General features: G+C 31.8%; 1 protein-coding gene across 2 annotated transcripts; it reads left to right on the forward strand.

Annotated features, from left to right (window-relative positions):
* The first annotated feature begins 12,885 nt into the window (after window positions 1–12,885).
* Window positions 12,886–16,126, forward strand: LOC110022302 (probable cytokinin riboside 5'-monophosphate phosphoribohydrolase LOGL1). Of its 2 annotated transcripts, none has more exons than XM_020721174.1 (7): window positions 12,886–13,539; window positions 13,628–13,725; window positions 13,848–13,878; window positions 14,575–14,674; window positions 14,780–14,850; window positions 14,934–15,077; window positions 15,653–16,059. In XM_020721174.1, exons 1-7 carry the CDS (start codon window positions 13,429–13,431, stop codon window positions 15,734–15,736), a joined length of 639 nt encoding a protein of 212 aa, XP_020576833.1. In that variant the 5' UTR covers window positions 12,886–13,428; the 3' UTR covers window positions 15,737–16,059. The 2 variants fall into 2 exon arrangements, with proteins under 2 accessions (XP_020576833.1, XP_020576834.1); XM_020721175.1 differs by having other exon boundaries at window positions 13,403–13,539; window positions 15,620–16,126.
* The last annotated feature ends 3,531 nt before the right edge of the window (window positions 16,127–19,657 follow it).

A 19,657-nucleotide genomic window follows, 5' to 3' on the forward strand; every position in this document is an offset into this window, starting at 1 on the left:
ACTAGTATATAATATATTTGGCATAAGATTAAGGTTGATTTAGAGCGAGTTAAAGAATAGTTTTAAACTTGGGTTTTATGTTGAATTAAATTTGGATTGGATTGATTTTTTAATGTTATAGTTAAGCAAACTTGTGAAATAGAATTTGATGTAAGGCTTGAGTGCAAATTTATAATCAGATTTAGTGCAGCATAGCAACAAGATTAAGCATGAATTAATGGCTAAATTTTAATTGAATTGTACTAGGTTCAAGCATGGTTACATCGGTTGTCTAGTAATGGATTTGGTCAGAATTTTAGCAAAGTATGGAGATTTTTTTATAACTGAAATGTAACTAAAATTGTACATGAATTCAACTATCATTAAAGTTGTTATGTGGTTGGATTTTCATAGAATGTGTGGCTATATGATAGTTATTTGATTGTTGAGATTTTTAAATTTGGAGTTGGATTGTTGAATTTGTAAAATTTTTCATGGATCAATTGTGTGGATTTTCAACATAGATTTGGAGGTGACTCTTTGAAACAAGTTTGGATGACGACTTAGTAAAGGATTTCATGCTATTTTAAGAAAGATTTAGATAATAGCTAAAATTCATTTATGTGTAGAATTGGAGTTGAATTTGTGTAGAGCATAAGCGAAGAGCAAATGATATCTGAATGAAGGATTTGAGTAAGAATCTAACTTGGATATATTGATTTATTTCTTGGAAGAATTTGAGAAAGTTTTAATTTCTTTAGAATTGTTCAATTATGATTCAAAATGAGCATCAAACTAAATATGCTCTCTTTAGACCATAAAATGTGTCAAAGGAGTGGTCCAAAATGATTTAGTGGGTCCCATAGAGTCCCCCCTAGGTTGACCAAGCCAAATAAAAAAAAAAAACTCTATCCACCCTAGTCTTTGGTGTAAGTCAAGATTCAAAAGACCCAAGCCTTGAAGTCAAGTTTTTAAGCTCAATGGGTCACCTAAAAGCATATCTTAAAACCTGTAGAGCACTCAACTCTTAATTTTAACAACTTGGCCATGATCAACTCAAAACCATATCATGTGCTAAGGATTAAAGTCAAGCATATTTCAAACAAATGGAAGTGAGGATTTGGTTCAAGTTTTAACTTTAGGTCTCAACCAACCACTAGTTTTCTAGGATAGCCTCTAAGAAAAACTTAAGGTTGGATCCTATTCTCTACGGTGAAAATTAGGAAGGAAAAATAGACCTTATTAAAAAATTAGGCCAACACAAACCTTTAGAGCTTTTTACATACATAAAGCTCTATTCAACAATTAGTGTTAGTAATTGCAATTACCAGTCCACTGTAATCCAAGTATTATCATTCATTCAACATCATATGACTGTCATTATATAGTCATTATCATTTAACTATTATAATCTAATTGTTGTTACCAAATCATGGACATCTAATGACTATCAGTTAACCATCAATTTGGATGGTAGCAATGACTATCAATTATAAGAAATGATAACAATAACTATCAATTTGGATGATTGAGTTCCTTAAATTTTGATGGATATTCCTTATAAGAAATGATTATTTCAATATTTAAAACAATCATATTATATATATATATATATATCCAATAATATTGCAACATTAATCACAATATATTTTGAGTTCAAAGGGCACCATTTTACAATAAATTTCCTTGAATCACTGTTGTATTTCCGATAGTAAAGCTTTGTCAGGTTTTGGGCCATTTCATTTATTAATTATTTAAACAGTGAATCCATTGCATAAGCTGATCAGGACATATTGATATTGGGCCTCGTAGGCTTATGAAGCCCTCCTAAATGGGCCATTCCAACTCTCTTCGGTTAATAGATTTGATCGACTAAATGAAGAATTAAAAATTGAAATCTAATCATAAAAAAATATTTATGATAATGACAATACAATACAATTCAAAACAAAATAAAAGCACCCACATGTGGCCGGCCTTGGACTAAGTCCGACTAAGTCCAAAATGAACCATTACACATCAACATCGGCATTTAATTCCCATCGGTTTCGGCTATATCAACACGACACGCTAACCAAGGCCATCAAACTACCTTTCCATATTATAAAATATATTCACACTTATCATAAACTTTTTAACCCTCATAAATTAGCATTATAATTTATAAAAATGTTAAACCAATCATATGTCGGACAGAGATGATAAAACTGATTGATGTACACGTGATTTATGAATATATATATATATATATAAATCCTCATAAATTTATAAATACTTCATTTGCAGTGTTATGACAAGCTGAAAAATTTATGAGAAATGAGGTTTTTATATATTTTTGTCCACTATCAATACTAATTAGAGATGTAGACAAGCTTAAAGTTGTAATTCCTACTAGGAGGAGGGATTAATAACAAATTATGAATTTAATCACGTATTATTTTTAATGACATTTCATAATTCTTGATATTTCCTTAATAAGCACTTAGCAAAAGATACAATTTCTTTGATATTTCTTGAATGTTAGACAATCATATATAATAGTACTATAAACTATCAAAAACAAGTAAGAAAAGCTTGGGGGCCACATGGCTTCTATTACAGGACACATGGATGAGATGTGGAGGTGTAGGAGGGGACCTGGCAATTCGTTTTTGGGCATCTCTCTCTCTCTCTATCTCTCTCTCTCTCTCTCTCTCTCACGGATAAAGCTTTCATCCATCCGTCCTTTGGTGGGTGTTCCATACAAATGAAAGTTACATGACTCAAAAGGAGCTCGGCCTCATTTGGACATCCCAAAATTCTAATCGACATAGCTAGACCACTTTATAGTATAGGTACAACATTATTGGCATAGCTATGTTAATAGTGGCACATATACTAACTAGTGTAGATACATCGCAGCTACCCTCCTCCCATGCCCAATAGATGGATGGGAACTTTAGCACCTCCCATGTGACGCCCATGCACCTCTCCATTACGACGTAATTACATGACTTTCATCATAGATATGCTAGTGCGACTATCATAGCTACACCCCTTCATGCTCGTCTCAGCCATCAAAACCAAAAGAGCAACATATTCGCTTCTCATTAGATGGTGCCTAGGCGCTTCCCAACCAATACCTCGCTTCAACTTCTTCCCACCATGCTCGTCTCAGCCATCAAAGCCAAAAGAGCAACACATTGGCTTCTCCTTAGATGGTGCCTAGGTGCTTCCCAACCAATACCTCGCTTCAACTTCTTCCCACTCCTATTTAAAACTCCAATGCTTCCCACATCATATCTTCTCTCTTGCCATTAAAAAGGATCACCTGCTCAGTCTCTCACTGACAATAGTCTCCCTATTATTTGGTCTCACTTTCTCTCACTCTCACCTCCCACGCCAAGCATAAGAACTGAAGCCCTCCTCTTCCTCTCCAGTTTGCGAATCGAGTGCACTAAAGGATTGACACCATTCCATTCTTTCCTCAAATTATTGTAAGATAACAAGATATGTCATTTATCATTGATCATTCATAACACTTCATTTATCATTTATAATCTCATGCACGATTAGACAATGTGAAATTAATGTTCATGTGTGGTTTACTTAAATAAAAAATTAGCTTTCATGTGTGGTTTACTTAAGTAAAATTGAACTTTCATGTGTGATTTAATTACGTAAAAATTTGCTTGTATATGTTGTTTCTTTAAGGTAAAATTATCACTTATGTATAATTTACTTATGTGGAAGTTAGTTTTCAAGTCTAGATTATGTAAAGTGAATTTAAGTTTCAAGTGGTTTGTTTAAGTGAAAAAATTTCTTATATATAATATTTTATGTGATCCCACACTTATCTTCCTCTCAATGACTTTTTGAGGCTTCTGCTTCTTCTCAGGGTTAGTAGATGATGACGAATTACCACTGAGATGTCTTATTCTAAAAGTTAAAAACTATGTTAGGCTTCATAAAATTATGAAAAATGAACCCTTGTAGAAAGAAGGCCTATGTAGCATGTATGTTATTTAAGAGAATTTTAAGGGCGTGTCATTCCTGAAAAGGAGGCTCACACTTTAGAATTGGTCACACACGAAAAGTGTAATCAACAAGTGTATTAATTAGTTATTTTTTTATCATGAACAAACCACCTACTATGACTCATTAATGTTGAGCCCTCGTGCACTTTTAATGAAGAGCTTCTCGAGTTCAACAAATGTCCAGATTGAGCCATTAGATATTTTAACATGCCAATCGAATTTAATGTCAGTGAATAGTAAAGCATTATTTCCCCCTATATTATGATAATTTGACTAGAAATGTGTTGCGAGTTGAGAAAAATTATTTGTATAATCGAACGGGTGGCATAAATTTCTTAGGAAAATTTACGACATTAAAATGCTCTAAATAGGGCCAACCCTTCGAAACAAATGATATCCTTTGAGACTATGTTAAGAACTCTTCTACAAGCTACTTAACAAGCTGATTAAGATCTATTCCAGAAATAACACCAAACTAAGGGAATTCTCTATCGACACTAACAACATGCTCATCATTTTTTTTTTACTACTGAAATGACCGCAAGCTAACTAGATAGATCATGCACTATTTGTGATACAAAGCCTTGAATTTTTAGAATGGCTACAACATATAAAATTCCTTGACTTATTATTTAAGATCATCAATGACTCAATCCTTTTTCTAGATTTTTTGCATCATATGTAGAAATAAAGGAGGTGAGAGATCCTCATCTTCATATAAATGTTATGCAACCTTCTCCTGGCAGGGCTCCCTTAATGAGAAATCACAAGTCGCCACCATCTAAATCTCTACATAATAGTCGAGTAGATCATCTTCATCAAGATCATACTTGAATGTGGTCTTGGATTAAGGCATCTTATCACACATTAATTGCTCACATAACTTATTCTTGTGTAGCTTCTACTTAGGGCCCTTTTGGGGCAACTTATAAATGTGGCGGCGTTTTAAAAACACCGCTTATCTGTTTGTTTCACACGTTATGACAAATTATTTGAAAACTGCGTTCAATATTTTCTATTACACGCAGATCGCGATCCGCATTTTCGTCCGTCGCCTCTACCCCTCTTCCTTACGACAAAACCTAGCCCTCGCCCCTTAAGCCACGAACCTTCGCCCTCTTACACTTCCTCCGTTGCTCTCCTCCGAGCACCCTCCTCCTTCCATCCGATCCTACCCGAAACCAGCGAGGAAGGTAACCTTCGTCCTTCTCCCCATGCTCCCACCAGCTTACGTGCATAAGCCTCTTTGAGTCTTGTAAATACACCGTCCGACCGAATTTTCCTAACCCTTGAATCTCGTAGCGTAGCTGATTTGTAAGGTTGATTTGTAGGAATCACGATCTTATGGGAGCTGGCAGCAGCACCGGTTCCTCAGATGCAGAACGGAAATGAAACAGCCAGAAATCTGCACATTGCATTGAACACATTGAAGAACGCATTGAATGTTCTGCTCTTTATATGGCAGATTCCCACTGGTATTGAAATTGTTTACAAAGTGTTTGAATTCACTAATTGGCCCTGATTTCTGCATTACTCTGTCTTCTTCTTACTGGCTTATGACTTTATTATTCTGTTCTTCTTCCCATAGATTTCATATGCTTATCACATGATGCTTGTCAACCATGTAGCTTCTTATAAAGTAGAATTGGTAATGGTCATTAAATACTGTTTGATGTATATGTACGGAACTCCTGATATATTTTTGTTGTTTATTAAAGATAGGTGTTATGCAAGTAAATCCCCTTAAATTTTATTTAAAAATAAAAATTTTTATTCCTTGTAAAAACTAAAACAAAATAAAGATATTATTTCAACTATATTTTGCTCAATTAATATTCATAACTTCTTACTTTTAAAAAATTAAATAATAAAAAATAATTTGATTTGGTTGCATCTAATTTTGTAAATAAATAAGTTTCATTTCATAATTATTTTATCTTATTTTCTAATTAGCGTAGGATCAATAGTTTAACTGTCAAATTCATATAGTTATCATGTTTGTTGCATCGAGGTGAATAACTGCTCTTTAATATGGGATAAACAGATTTATCCTAATTAGGGGTGTTATCTCTTATAATTTTATTAGATTTCTTACTAATTATATGTTTGTCATTCATACCCCTTTAAATTCCATTCATATAATTGTAGCAGTTTTTTTTTTGATGATCCAACCCTTTCAGAATCAGAGTTCAGGTACATAACATTTTTCTCTTTGTATATATGTTTGTAGAATTTGGTAATTCGAAAAAAATCCGAGTGGGAATTACGTAGTGGAATTACATAGCCTTTCGCTCTCTGCATATACTTTGCAATCTGATGTGATTTTAAAATTAGTATAAAATATAAATTATTGATTACAATTTATGTTACACATAATTTAAAAATAATTTTTGAAAAATTAAAATCAATAATGTCTAAATGGTCTTTTATGAACAAAAAAGCTGCAAATCAGCTATTTTCCAAACGCATAAACTAAACAACTAAACAACTTATTCATAATAGGGGCAGAATAGTCATTTATCCAGAATCAGTTGTTTTTCAAATGCACAAATCAAACAACCAACCAGCTTACCCAGATCAGCTGCTTATTAGCAGATTATCAAGATAAACTGCTTATCAGCAGAAGTGTTGTTTTCCAAATGCACAAACCAAACAACCAACCAGCTTATTAGGATAAGCTGCTTATCTGAATAAGTTGCCGCTGACCCAAACAAATCATAAATTTGAAGAAAACTGAAGAATATCGTGGCTCACTGAGAGTTCATTGAGCTAAACTTATAAACTATGCAATAATAATCCTCGACGGCCTGATCTATAGGTCATCACCCACAGAATGAGGATCTAGTTGCATATATTGCTACTGACAAAAAGCAAAAGATGCTTCTAACACTAGTGGAGAAGGTGGAAGATGCTCATCTATGGAACTATGAACAATTAAAGTTATGGTTATCACCTCGGGATGCCACTCCTTTGAAGTAGATGACATGGGCTAAAGAATTCGTGAGGAAGAGAAAAGGCCCTCAAGGAGCTTGATAATCAACTTGTGTGTCTTTTTGGGGTAAGCATGTCATCAAAACTTATGTGGCTTATCCTATTGAGCAGAAACATTAGGATAGGATGGTCTGCACAGACATCAACTGTGGTCTTGCAAGTGGAGATGGTGGTAATCCACTAGCCACCATTAGCCTTAGGTTGATTGAAATGTCTATGTTTTGGTTTATGCTAGCTTAGATTAGGATTTGGTTTGTTTTAACATATATTTTAGTATAAATTTAGTTTTGAAAGTGGTTATGACACCAAAGAGGAAGAGGTGAATTGGGTGTGTTGTTATTATTTTTTATTTGAGGCTCTTTAAGAACTTAATTTTTATGGTAGAGATAAGTTTTGTTGATGCATTTTAATGATCTTTAGAAGCAACAGCCTCAACAAAAATAAAACACAAAAAGAAAAATAACACACTAAATTTCTGCATGTTTCGACCCCTGCCTATGTATATGCCTAGCCGCATGGCTAGGATACTCCACTAAAACAAAAGCTATGTTCTTTTAGGTGAGCACATAAACTTTTACAAGAACACATTCGCTAGTAATTTTCTTCTCTGAATGACTACTACAAGCCCAAGTACTTTCCTCCAAAGGATAAGTGCTCCTCACACACTAAACCTTATACTTTTCACAGGCTTAGTTTACACCCTTACAACTCAACACAAAAGAAAAAGAAAAAGAAAAATTCAAGAGATTTTAAATCACAAAAAAAATTACCTCTTGATCACACAACCCTCCACACAAATCAAATCAACAATAATATCACAAAATAAATTGCTCACAATGATATGCAAGAAATATGAAATAATAAAGATAAGTTATTTGAGTATTAGGTTATGAAAAGCATAGACATGTCAAATTCAAATCCACCATCATTATTATACATTTGAAAAGAGATTTTATGAAAATCTAAGTTTAAAAAACTTTTCAAAGCAAATATTTCAAGAGATTCAAGTTGAGAAAATAAGCCCACAAAAGGTATGAAAACTGAGAGACAGGTTGTAGAATACTCTTCCTTAGAAGAACATAAGAAGGAGTTGATTTTAAAACATCAACATCTTCTTCTCAAGGAAAGAGCTAGCATTTCTCCTTAAGGCACAAAGGTATGTGAATACAAAGAGCAAGATGGGAGTACTTGAAGAAAGTGGGAACTTAAAGAGCTAGGAGAATTTTGGCCAAATGAATAGACTTCAAGTAGCCCTAAAAGTTCAAATTACAAGTGATTTTATAAGCTCTCTTATGAATAAAATTAGGGTAAAATTATTTTAGAAAATTTTCAAATTTGATGTTTGAATTTTAGTGGGAAATAAATCAATATTGTTTTCTATTTTAATTTCGTCATATGACTAAAATTGTCATCAGTTCAATCATTCAAATGGGTTTGATTAGAACAAATTTAAATTTAAGATTTTAATTTTATTGAGAAATTATTAAAGGAATTAAATCAAATACATTAATAAACATTTCAAAATTAATTGAAGCATGTTGTTGAAATATTCAATTTATTGATTTCAATTGATTAATTAAGTTTACTTAAAAAAATTGTTCATGGTTTTTTTTTTCTACAAATTTTGAATTTAATTTAAATCGTATAATAATTTCCTAAATTGATTTCATGGAAAAAGAAAGGAGGAGCAAAAAACCTTTTCCTTGTGTATATTACTTGAATTGACTTGATTAAATCAAATAATTTTATTGATTTAATGATGAATAGATTTTTGGAGATTTTAATTAAAATATGAATTAATTTTACTAGGTAAGGACAATGGTTTATTTAATTAAATCAACTAGTTGCATTTATTAAACTAGTTTTCAAGTTCGTATTTACTAAATTAGCTACATGTTGAGTAATTGAAGTGATAATTCTGAATAAACTAATTTAATGATTTAGTAAATAATTTTAATATATTTTTCAAAAAAAAATTACTTTATATTTTATGAAAATTTTTGTGATTTAGAATTTTATGAAAGTGTTATTCTTTTATTGTTCTAAGAGAGAGAAAATAAAAAAAATATTAAATAATCTCTAAAATTTAAGTAATTATTTTTAATAATTCAAAATATTTTATGTTATCTTTTTGATTCAGCTTATTTCAAAAATTTTGGTCATTTGATTATTATTAAGTTGAAATTATTCTTTTGATAATAAAGAGAGAAAAAAGAACAATTATGATAATTGAAAAAAATAATTTGAATGATTTCCAAATTTTAGGTCACATTATGAGCCAATTTTTATACCATTAGTAATGTGATATTATTGTTTTTAATGAACTCCATGTGAAGGTTAATTTGATAGTTTAAGAATAATTGTAAGTTAAATACTCACTTTATCTATAATAATAATTATTTGGTTTTCATGTATTTTAGTTTTTATTTATAAAATTTATGTCATGAAAATTGTTATGATATTGTCATAAGGATATTGTGAACAACTATTTGTATATTATTATTGAACCAGATTTGTTTGCACACTAACTTCTCAGCTTCATTTCTGATCCAACTTCTTGAGCTGATAGAAATGAATTGAGCTTGGTGCTTTACTGCATTAAAATCATTACTACTCTCCATTCATAAGCTGGTTATCACCAAAATCCATTAGTCTAAAGCTCATGAGGGTCAATAATCTCCCTCTTTTTGATGGACAAACCTATATTGATTTTTAATTAGATGGAAGTACAAGATGAGCACTCGTCACATTTTTTAGAATATGCAAGTGAAAATATGTTTTTAATTAGATGGAAGTACAAGCTCGTCACATTTTTTAGAATATGCAAGTGAAAATATTAAGTGAAAAACAATTGCATGTGAAAACCAAGATGATAAATAATTAAAAGCATATAAACTTAAGTACTATCTCTCATTAAATTGTCGATCTCTCACTAAACTAATGCATATCATACTTAATCAATATTTTCTCTTTCTCCTGCTTCTGTTATCATCATAAAACACTTTATAACTCTAAGTTTATGTTGGGGAAAAAAGAGATTATGCATGGAGTTAAGTGTGATATGCATCCAGTTAGTCCAATTCTAAGTGAGCAAAACCTTTTAAGCGAATTCAATTTTTAAGACATGTTTAGTTTTATTAAGTTTATGTCTACTTTTAAGTGAATTGCCTTTTGGGGTGAGTTGTCAAATTGGTTTTGGTTGATTTTAGATTTAGTTTCTAAGTTTGTTTAATTTTAGGTTTATTTTTTTTAACTAGCTTATATTGAGTCAAAGTTGCATTTGATGTTTGTTTTGGTTTTAGAATTTATTTAGTTTATGGTAGGTTTAAACTTACATCTATTTTAAATAGATAAAATTTAAATCTATGTTTTAAGTTTAAATTTGGGTCAATTATATATTGATTTAAACTTAATTCATATGAAGTTTGAATTTTGGTTTAATTTGATTAGGTTAAGCCAAGCCCAACCTCATCTAAGCCAACTAAAGGACATTCAGGCGGGTCATGGCTCTAAGCTAGCCAAGTCCGGGCCTAACAAGCCAAGTGAAGCCAAGGTCAGCCGAATATGACTCAGGTTGATCCTAGCAAGTCAAGGCTAACCCAACCACCTATAAGTACTAGAAAGGACTCCTAGGCCTATATAAATTTTGTTAAAGATCAAGAGAGAAGTTAACTTGGAAATGAGGTCAAAGTATAATCGTAAAGAATGTTTGATCAAACTATGAAAAATGATCCCCCTAATATATTTGTCACTAACATAAACCAACAATTAAGGATAATTATAAGAAATGCTAAATTTAACCAGTAACATTTGGAAAGAATGTTTAATAATCTAATCAATATTGACTTGACCCACTATTAATTGGCAGATAATAATAATACTTTCAAGATTAATAAATTATGGAGAAATTATAAAATAATGAATACTTGATTTAGAAGAAATTTTAGAAAATAATGTTAGAAATGTATGAGACTAGAGGTGTGAAGAATGATTTAGAATTTATAGAAAGAAAAAGAAAATTAGAGAAACTTTTATGTTATTAAAATTAGCATATAATTGAAACATAATCAAACTATTGCATAAAGTCACAACTTCTAGTGCCTTTTCCATTCTTGCTAATCGTTGTTATTGTAAATAAAATCATCACTTAAAAATTGCTATTTTTTCCTGACAATAGATTTTTGAGATGAGAAAATCGATCCAAATTATATAAGTTTGTCATGACAAATCAAACACATCATAGTGCCATAACAAAATTATGATGATTAAGATTATGCCTTGAACTCCATGTAAAAAACTTACTTTCTATTGAGAACATTAGTATTTGAGATAAATACTAATATCTAACTACATCCATTTAAACACTTTTAACAAATTTAATAATTTTATCAAAACATGATTTCTAAGTTCAACCATTAGAATGATATTTGAATATTGTTTTAAAACGCATGGCTAACTTAATCATATTTCTATGACATGGACAAATTTTATTATAATTTATAGCTAGAGTCTGTGTTTAGTTTAATGGCATTAAGATGATAATGTTATCTAAATAGCATAACTATTTAAATAACAATGATCTTTTAAAAGTGCAATGTGTTAGGTGTACACCAAAGAATATGGATCAATTTGTGTGAAGGAAGAAAAGAAGCATCTATTCATGGCAAAGAAACACTCATTTAAGGCCCAATTGCATTCTCCTAAAATCTGGGGGCTCTTTCCTAGAGTCCAAATGTACTTGCCTGGGGTGCAAAAACATTTGTCTAAAGTTGTAAGGTACTCACCGCAGGTTTATGAGCACATGGATAGAGCCCACCCATGGCATGGGTCGCCTGCTTGGGCCGAAGGGACTCTTCAACTCAGGTAGATGAGCGAGCTTCACATGGGTACTCACAGGAACATAGAAGAAGCCTACTCAGATCCGACTGTTCCTGCAACCTCACTAAACAGATGACAATTGCATCGATCAAGTTACTTCTATAGCCCTCATCCCTCAAGGGTTATTCACATGTGCCTTGGGTCCCAATCATAGAGTCATGTATTCATATATAAGATAGCAATATATATGTGTTTATTTATTTTTCTTATATAGTATTTTTGATAGTATCAAGAAATTATAAATAAGAGAGTCATGTATCAATATATGAGGCAACAATATGTATATGTTTATTTATTTTTCTTACATAATTTTTTCTATAGTATCAAGAAATTATAAATAAGAGGACAAATGGAATATGAAAGAACAAATATTCTATCATGTACTTTTTACTAGATCCCCAACACCCCATTAAGAAGTTATAAATAAGAGAGACGTGTATCAATATATGGGATAACAATATGTATTTGTTTATTTATTTTTCTTTTATAATTTTTTCTATAGTATCAAGAAATTATAAATAAGAGGACAAATGGAATATAAAAGAACAAATATTCTATCATATACTCTTTATTAGATCCTCTCTTACCCTGCTTTAAAGAAGTTGTTACTTTGTTACTTTAGATAAAGTATGATTACATTTAATTTGATTTTTATTTAAATTACATCAATTTTGGATACTAATAATGATTAAACATCTCAATTTAAATAATAGAATCAAAAAAATTACCTTTTATTAAAAATAACTCAATGTTACATAAAAAACAATTGTGAAATATCTTAACTAAAATTTGAACATTATGAACTCCAAATTTTTGTTAAATTTATTTTGAGTTAAAAATAATAAAAACTTATATGATTTTTCAACTATTATATTTACATTAAAATAAACTAAAAATTTATTACACTCATTTTGACCAATTATAATTACTTCATCCTTGCCTAATTTCTCTCCATCTGTTTTCTCCCAAGTTAATTTGCTCCTTGAACTATTAACCAATCCCATTAACGGCTTGTGCGCTAAAACCCCGACACATCACACACAGTTCATGCAACTCACATTTGCCCTCCACCTCCAAAATTCCATCCCCCCAAATCACCGAATTCCATCCAAAGTGGATGTATTTGATCCACCCAACCGCAAAAGCCAGCCAACACAATCATGTCGGTCCCCTGCCTCCTATTTCTCTCAGGCTATGACACCCAAACACCATCATGAATTCACCGCATCATTCAGATAAATTAATCCAGAGATAACCAAAGCTGCGACATTTAAGAGAATTCCGCGTGCGCCCCGTGCCATTAGTTGGTCATTTTTCTATTGGACTCCGGCTTCACCTTCCTGAACAACGAGGGACAGTGTTTCTGTTCTGGCTTTGAAAAAGGAGGTGAAGTTGGAGGCAGAAAGCCTAGAGCTTGGGGATTCTATCGGATTCCCAGAAGACAAATGGCAGGGTTTGTATAAAAAGATCCCAACTTTGTCATCCTCCGCCCCTTCTATTGTATCTCCTTTTGCCATTTTCATTTTAGAGACCTAAGTGGAAATCGGACCAAGTTGAAAAAGTCATGGATGTAGAGATTCGTACTCGCTTTAAGACAATCTGTGTCTACTGTGGGAGTAACTCCGGCAATCGAGCGGTGTTCAGCGATGCTGCTCTCGATTTGGGCCGAGAACTGGTGCGCGCTTGTTCTTATACTCTCTTGGATGTTGACTTCTCCTCAAGTATCCATTTTGTATTTTTCTTACCCTTGACTTTGATTCCAGGTGAAGAGAAGAATAGATTTGGTTTACGGTGGAGGAAGTGTGGGATTGATGGGTTTGATCTCCCAAACTGTTCATGATGGGGGTTGTGATGTTCTTGGGTAGTTACTGGAATTTATGCTCTCGAACTGTTTGATTTATTTGTCAAAAGAACTTTTCAATTTTATTTGACTTTTGATCTGTTGATTGATTCTTATTGAGCCTTTCGTTGCTGGCAAAGCAGGATCATTCCCACGGCTCTTATGCCTATGGAGGTCAGGAAGTCTACGAAGTAGCAAATTATTATTCTTATTCTTTATTTCTTGTCTTTTCAAGATGCCTGATTGTACTATAGACATCTTTTTGGATTCAACATCCTTGCATGTGTGCTCCATCTTTTCTATTTGTTCCTGTGGCCCCAGTGGGTTTCTCTGTAAAATTTGATTTTTTTTTTTTTTTTTTTTTTTTTGGTTTTTTTTTTTCCCAAAAAATAGAAGGGGAAAATCCGTGTTCCTTTGATTTGTTAACCCTTGGAAAGTTTTTGAAAGGATTTTAGAATAATGGCTTATCAGAGTACTGTTTAAAACTTTACTTCTTGGTGTATGGCTTATGAAGTGTAAAAGAAATATGGAAATGTTTTAGCTAAATGTTTATATTTCTTCTCTGCTGCCACTCAAAAACATTTTCATTCATGTGCCCTATTATGAATATGTTCCATGTTTTTGGACTCATTGTATTTTTGGGCTTATCTTCTGCAAACATGTTAATCGAGTTGGAAAATCTTATAATGACTGATTTTTTATCAGCAAATATCTAGCCAAAGAAAGATTTGAAGATTTAATACCCTTGTTTTTTTTTTGTTAAACACTCTTCATTTGATTAACACATTTGAAGAAGAATAAATTGTTTTATTGTTGACAAGAACTTAATGTTGTGAAACTTCAGTTGTTGATTTTCTCACAATAAAACAGATATCTGGTGAGACCATTGGAGAAGTAAAAAAGGTTTCTGATATGCATGAGAGAAAGGCTGAAATGGCGCGACGATCGGATGCATTCATCGCTCTTCCTGGTACATTTTTCACAATTTTGTGCAAAATATAAGTTTACATTGATCTACACAACTACTATACAATTATTTTTCAGTGTGAAATGGTGTTTTTTTCTTGATATTTAGGAGGATATGGAACAATGGAGGAGCTCTTGGAGATGATAACATGGTCACAACTAGGAATACATGATAAACCTGTGAGACTTGATACGATTTATTGAGAAATTAATGTTTTTACAGCACAGTTAATAAAACTTTCTTCAAATTATTGGGTGTTCAGGTTGGTCTGTTAAATGTTGATGGATATTACAATCCCTTGCTTGCATTATTTGACAAAGGTGTAGAAGAAGGCTTCATAAAGACTTCTGCAAGAGAAATTGTTATTTCTGCTGCAAAAGCAAATGAACTGCTTGAAAAAATGGAGGTATTCACATGTTTTACATTCTCTTATATATATATATTTATAATAATAATTTTTACATTGTTGTTATTAACGTTAAACACACTGTGGGGCTGTCTGGTAATTAATTGATTTAGTAATCGCTGTGATTTCAAGCAATACTGTGAAGCAATTGTGAAACACTAGGATTTACTAAATTCTAGATTTAGAAGTTACCCTTTTTTTCACCTCTTTGATATGATTGAAGTTGAATCCAACTTAAATCCGTAACCAGACGGACCCTCACAGAAGCGCCTATCTGACAATGGATTTAGGCCCACATTTAAGCTGTAAATCCAGTAAATCTTGTCAAATAGCCATTTTGGATAAAATAAAACTGCGGATTTGTTAAATCCGGATTTCACTGATTTCGACTGTAAATCCTGGATTTACTAAATCCCCCAAACCAGCATATTTAAGTTTGTTTTGTAAATTTTTGGGATTTAAGATTTAACTTATTCAGGATTTAGTAAATCGGGATTCATTGGATTTACTAAATCCTAATAACAAACCTCGTCCGTTGCCAGACAACACCTAAGAGATTTCCCCCGCAATTGCAGCAATACACGGCGCAACATGACCAAGTCGCAACTAGGAAAAGTTGGGAGCTTTCTCATCTTGGCTATTCCTCACCACCAATTTAACATTAGTTTCTGATTTTTCAGGCTATAATATGTTAGATTTGATGTGATTTTTTTAACATAATTTGTATCTGAGAACACAAATGATCATATATTGCACATCAAATGACTACCTTTCGGCTGATTGAAATTTCAATAAAATGATTTCTCTCTTGTTCAGCTTATGAGCGAAAGCTAAATCCCAGATGATTCGGACAGCATATTTCTGATACGATGTTGTATTATTGATTCCAATTTGAATTTTATGTCCTGTCTCCTTTTGAGGAGATGTTTATTCTGTTCAATGCCATATTTGTTATGCAGGAAATATTTATTTTGAAATTTTGCCATTTTATAACTATATTTTCATACTTTGCTTTCCCTGCATCTTTTAATCCCAAGCCACATATTTCACTAATTAGCTTGCTTTCTGAGTAATATTAATCAGTATTTGTATTTCTTATCTCTTCATATTGTGAAAATGAGCTTCAGCATTATAATCACCACACGATAAACTGAATGAAGTGAGGAGGAGAGTGACACAACCTGCATTAATTTAAAGTATGTTGTTCTACAGTGTGAGTGATTGATATAAAGGGATATAAAATATATTTTTTATTGAATATTTCCGATGAAGCACGAGCATAAATCAGCACTTTTTGGACATATTGTTGATTCCAAAGCCGCCTAGACCTGGAAAATCCTCATACAAATTTTGGCGCTAAGTACAGGTGGCTTTGATCATTATGTGCTTTGATAGTTGTGCTAAGTGGGTGTATTAAAATAGTATATTTTAGTTATAGAATCAAAATCATATAGAATCATGTTTTATTTATTTATTTATTTATGTAAATGATAATAAAGGGTAGAGAGAGCTACTTATTGTGGTATGGGGCACCATCTGTTAGTGCTTATTAATTATTTTTCCGAGAATAGATCTAACTTTTTCCTCTTAAATGAGATAGTACTGTCAAACGTGGTGCCCATGGGCATTAAATTTAGTGCCAAGTATTTAACTATAATCAATGCATTTTTGTTTTATTTTAAATTTGAAAAATTACATGTTATGTGATGTCAAAGAGTTAAGTGTTAGGCATGCAAATATGGAAAAGCTTAGATGTTAGATATGTAAATATAAAAAGAATTGTATGGTGAATTATGTTAAAAATCATTTTCTTGACAAGGAGAGAGTGAGATATGGGTTGAATGAAATATAAAAATTTATGAAGGTCATGTTTAATAAATGTGATAGTTTGATGAATATATATATGTATATATATAGGTGTGTGTGTGTGTACTGGTTTTTTAAATTTTGGAGACCGTTTTAATCATGGTTTTGCTGTCTAGCTGTCAGAAGAAAGGGGACAAGAAAATTTGTTGACTGCCATATGGTGGAGTCAGCATGAAGCAATAACAGCTAAGCTGCACAGTCCACTTGCCTTAATTTTTGTTCCTTTTCAGAGTTCTGTATTTTACAATTACATTTAACTCTTAGAGGATGGTTAGAAGATTATGTACCAAAAAGCAAATATTAGAATATAATTGAAGCATATTTAATATTATAGTTTTGATTATCTAAATGAGAAAAAAAAAAGGATTTGTTTTGGTATGTTATTCAAGACTTTGGGAAGAACCAATATTCCTATTATATTTGTGCTTTATTATTGTGGTGGGAGGCTTGCATTTAGCTCAAAAAATGCATAGATTGTGTTTGGATCTACATAGAATGATCAATGAACTTGGCATAATGTTGGACACACTCTGTATTTGGTTTAGTTGTATTAGAGTCTCTCCTTAGCTCACTCATTGTTATACCTCATATGCCCGATGATATGAACACAAATCTAATTGGATGGTGTTAGGGGATTAAAAAAATCTGAATTCTGGTAATTTTTAGTTCAAGTATGAATCAATAATCTCGGCATATTTAATTTTTTTAGTTGGATGCACAATTAATATGAATTTGACCCGTCAATCCGAATTTGACTTGAACTTGACCCAAAATTGAATTTAACTTGACATGAATAGTGACTGTGCATATGTTAAATGGGTCGTGTGAGTCCGGTTCATATAAATCAAGTTTTAGTTCAAATCATGTTAGATCATTTTCATTTCAGACTTGACCACTACCCGTGAACTTGATTTGACACTGCTAGTTAGAGAGTACAAAGATCTTTTTTTTTCCTTACATTTATAGAAGATCTGATTAAAAAATTAGAAGCAATTGATTTGTTTTTTGAAATTGTTATAAAAGCAATATCGGGTAATGAAGACGAATTGACGATGACGATCAGATTAGGTATTGCTCGAGCAACATCAATATGATCAGTCATACAATAATCATATGCTTATTTATTGTGTAAGTGACCAAACAAACACATAATTGAGTGATTTTGGTCTCGCAGTACTTCTCTCATTGAAATACTTAATTTCACTATAAGCATACCTGATTAAAAAATTATTTGGACTCCTCAAATAATATCATTATAATTTTAAGTACACTTTAAGCGCTTGATATGGTCTCATTTAAGCTTCTATTGGGTCATTTGCTGTTAAATTTATCTATAGAGAGATGTTCATATTAACTATATGTTCACTGAAATCAAAATTTGGTTGATCCCAGATTTATTTGTATAAAATTTTTATTAAGAAGTTACATCAAGGTTCATTTGACAACGTATCATTTTCCCTTTATTTGTAAATTTCTCTCTCTCTCTCTCTCTCTCTATATATATATATATTAAAATGATGGACGCCAACATGTCCCCATATGTGTTAATTCGATCCAGATGAATTCGAACCTGGGACTGAGGGGACTTACGCTTAAGCTGCCAACCAACAAGAAACCGATTGTGCATATTAAGATATATATATATATATATATATATATATATATAAAATATAGATTCAAAGAAAAAACAAGAGAAGACATTATCTCTCTTTGGCTGTTAATATAGAGGTCTTAACAGGCTGTGAATCAAGTAAATTTTTAAAAATTATAATTTTTAATATTGAGGTTAGTAGGACGAATGGAACAATAAGTGTTGAAAATCCCAAATTAAGATCAGACATAATTGAATGCATGGATAAGTATAAATAAAATCCATGAACATATCGAAGCACTAAGAAATTTTCTTAATGCAATAGAAATTTATTATGATTAAGATAGAAGATATTTTATTTTAAAAAATTAAAATATAAAAAATTTTTTTGAGAATTTTTTTTTTTTTGTAGATAAAGCATTCGTAAACACATTTATGATTACATTTTTATAAAAGTAGGCTCAAAAGTTCGCTCTAAGCGAAAGTCTATTTTTTTCCCTTAAATATGCCTACGGATCAACGCTAGTTGTCGTACTATCCTTTAATAACATAAATAGTTCCTATTTTTAATGAGGTCAAAGTACTCTCTTTCTTAAACCATAAAATCTAATCCTAGTATTGGAGTCCCTTCATCAGACCTTTAGCAAACTTTTCTAGTGAATAGGTAGGCACTGAACCCAACCTAATGCAATGCTAACCAGCCTTCCTTTGTTTAAGGTGAGCTCAAGTTGGTCTTTAGCTCACCCAAGTGATGTTAAGCTGATCATTATTAAGTCATCAAGAACTAAGAAGGAAATCAAGTATTACTTTTCGACCCAATTCACTCTAAGAGCATTTATAGGACCTCGAATCTTAATTGCACAAAGCTCAAACTCAAAATCTGTAAGTTCATTTTAAGAGCCTTTGGAGTCAATCTTGTTTCTATCTCCAAGATGGTGGTTTTGGGTCAGATTACAATTGTGTCAAAGCCGTGCTACCTGGTTGATCCCGCCAGTAGTTATGTCTTCAAAGATTAAGCCATGCATATATAGTATGAACTATTCTGACAATAAAACTGCGAATAACTCATTAAATTAATTAAAATTTATTTGATGGTATGTTCTACTCGGATAAGCGTAGTAAT

The sequence above is a fragment of the Phalaenopsis equestris genome, unplaced genomic scaffold (assembly GCF_001263595.1).
Source record: "Phalaenopsis equestris unplaced genomic scaffold, ASM126359v1 Scaffold000180, whole genome shotgun sequence".
NCBI lineage: Eukaryota > Viridiplantae > Streptophyta > Magnoliopsida > Asparagales > Orchidaceae > Phalaenopsis > Phalaenopsis equestris.

What these genes read in the sequence shown, in the direction of transcription:
- LOC110022302 (XM_020721175.1), top strand. Translation starts at nt 13,429, where the DNA reads ATGGATGTAGAGATTCGTACTCGCTTTAAGACAATCTGTGTCTACTGT. An exon ending in GGGGGTTGTGATGTTCTTGG is followed by an intron (nt 13,726 to 13,847) that starts GTAGTTACTGGA and finishes CTGGCAAAGCAG; the next exon opens with GATCATTCCCACGGCTCTTA. An exon ending in TGCATTCATCGCTCTTCCTG is followed by an intron (nt 14,675 to 14,779) that starts GTACATTTTTCA and finishes CTTGATATTTAG; the next exon opens with GAGGATATGGAACAATGGAG.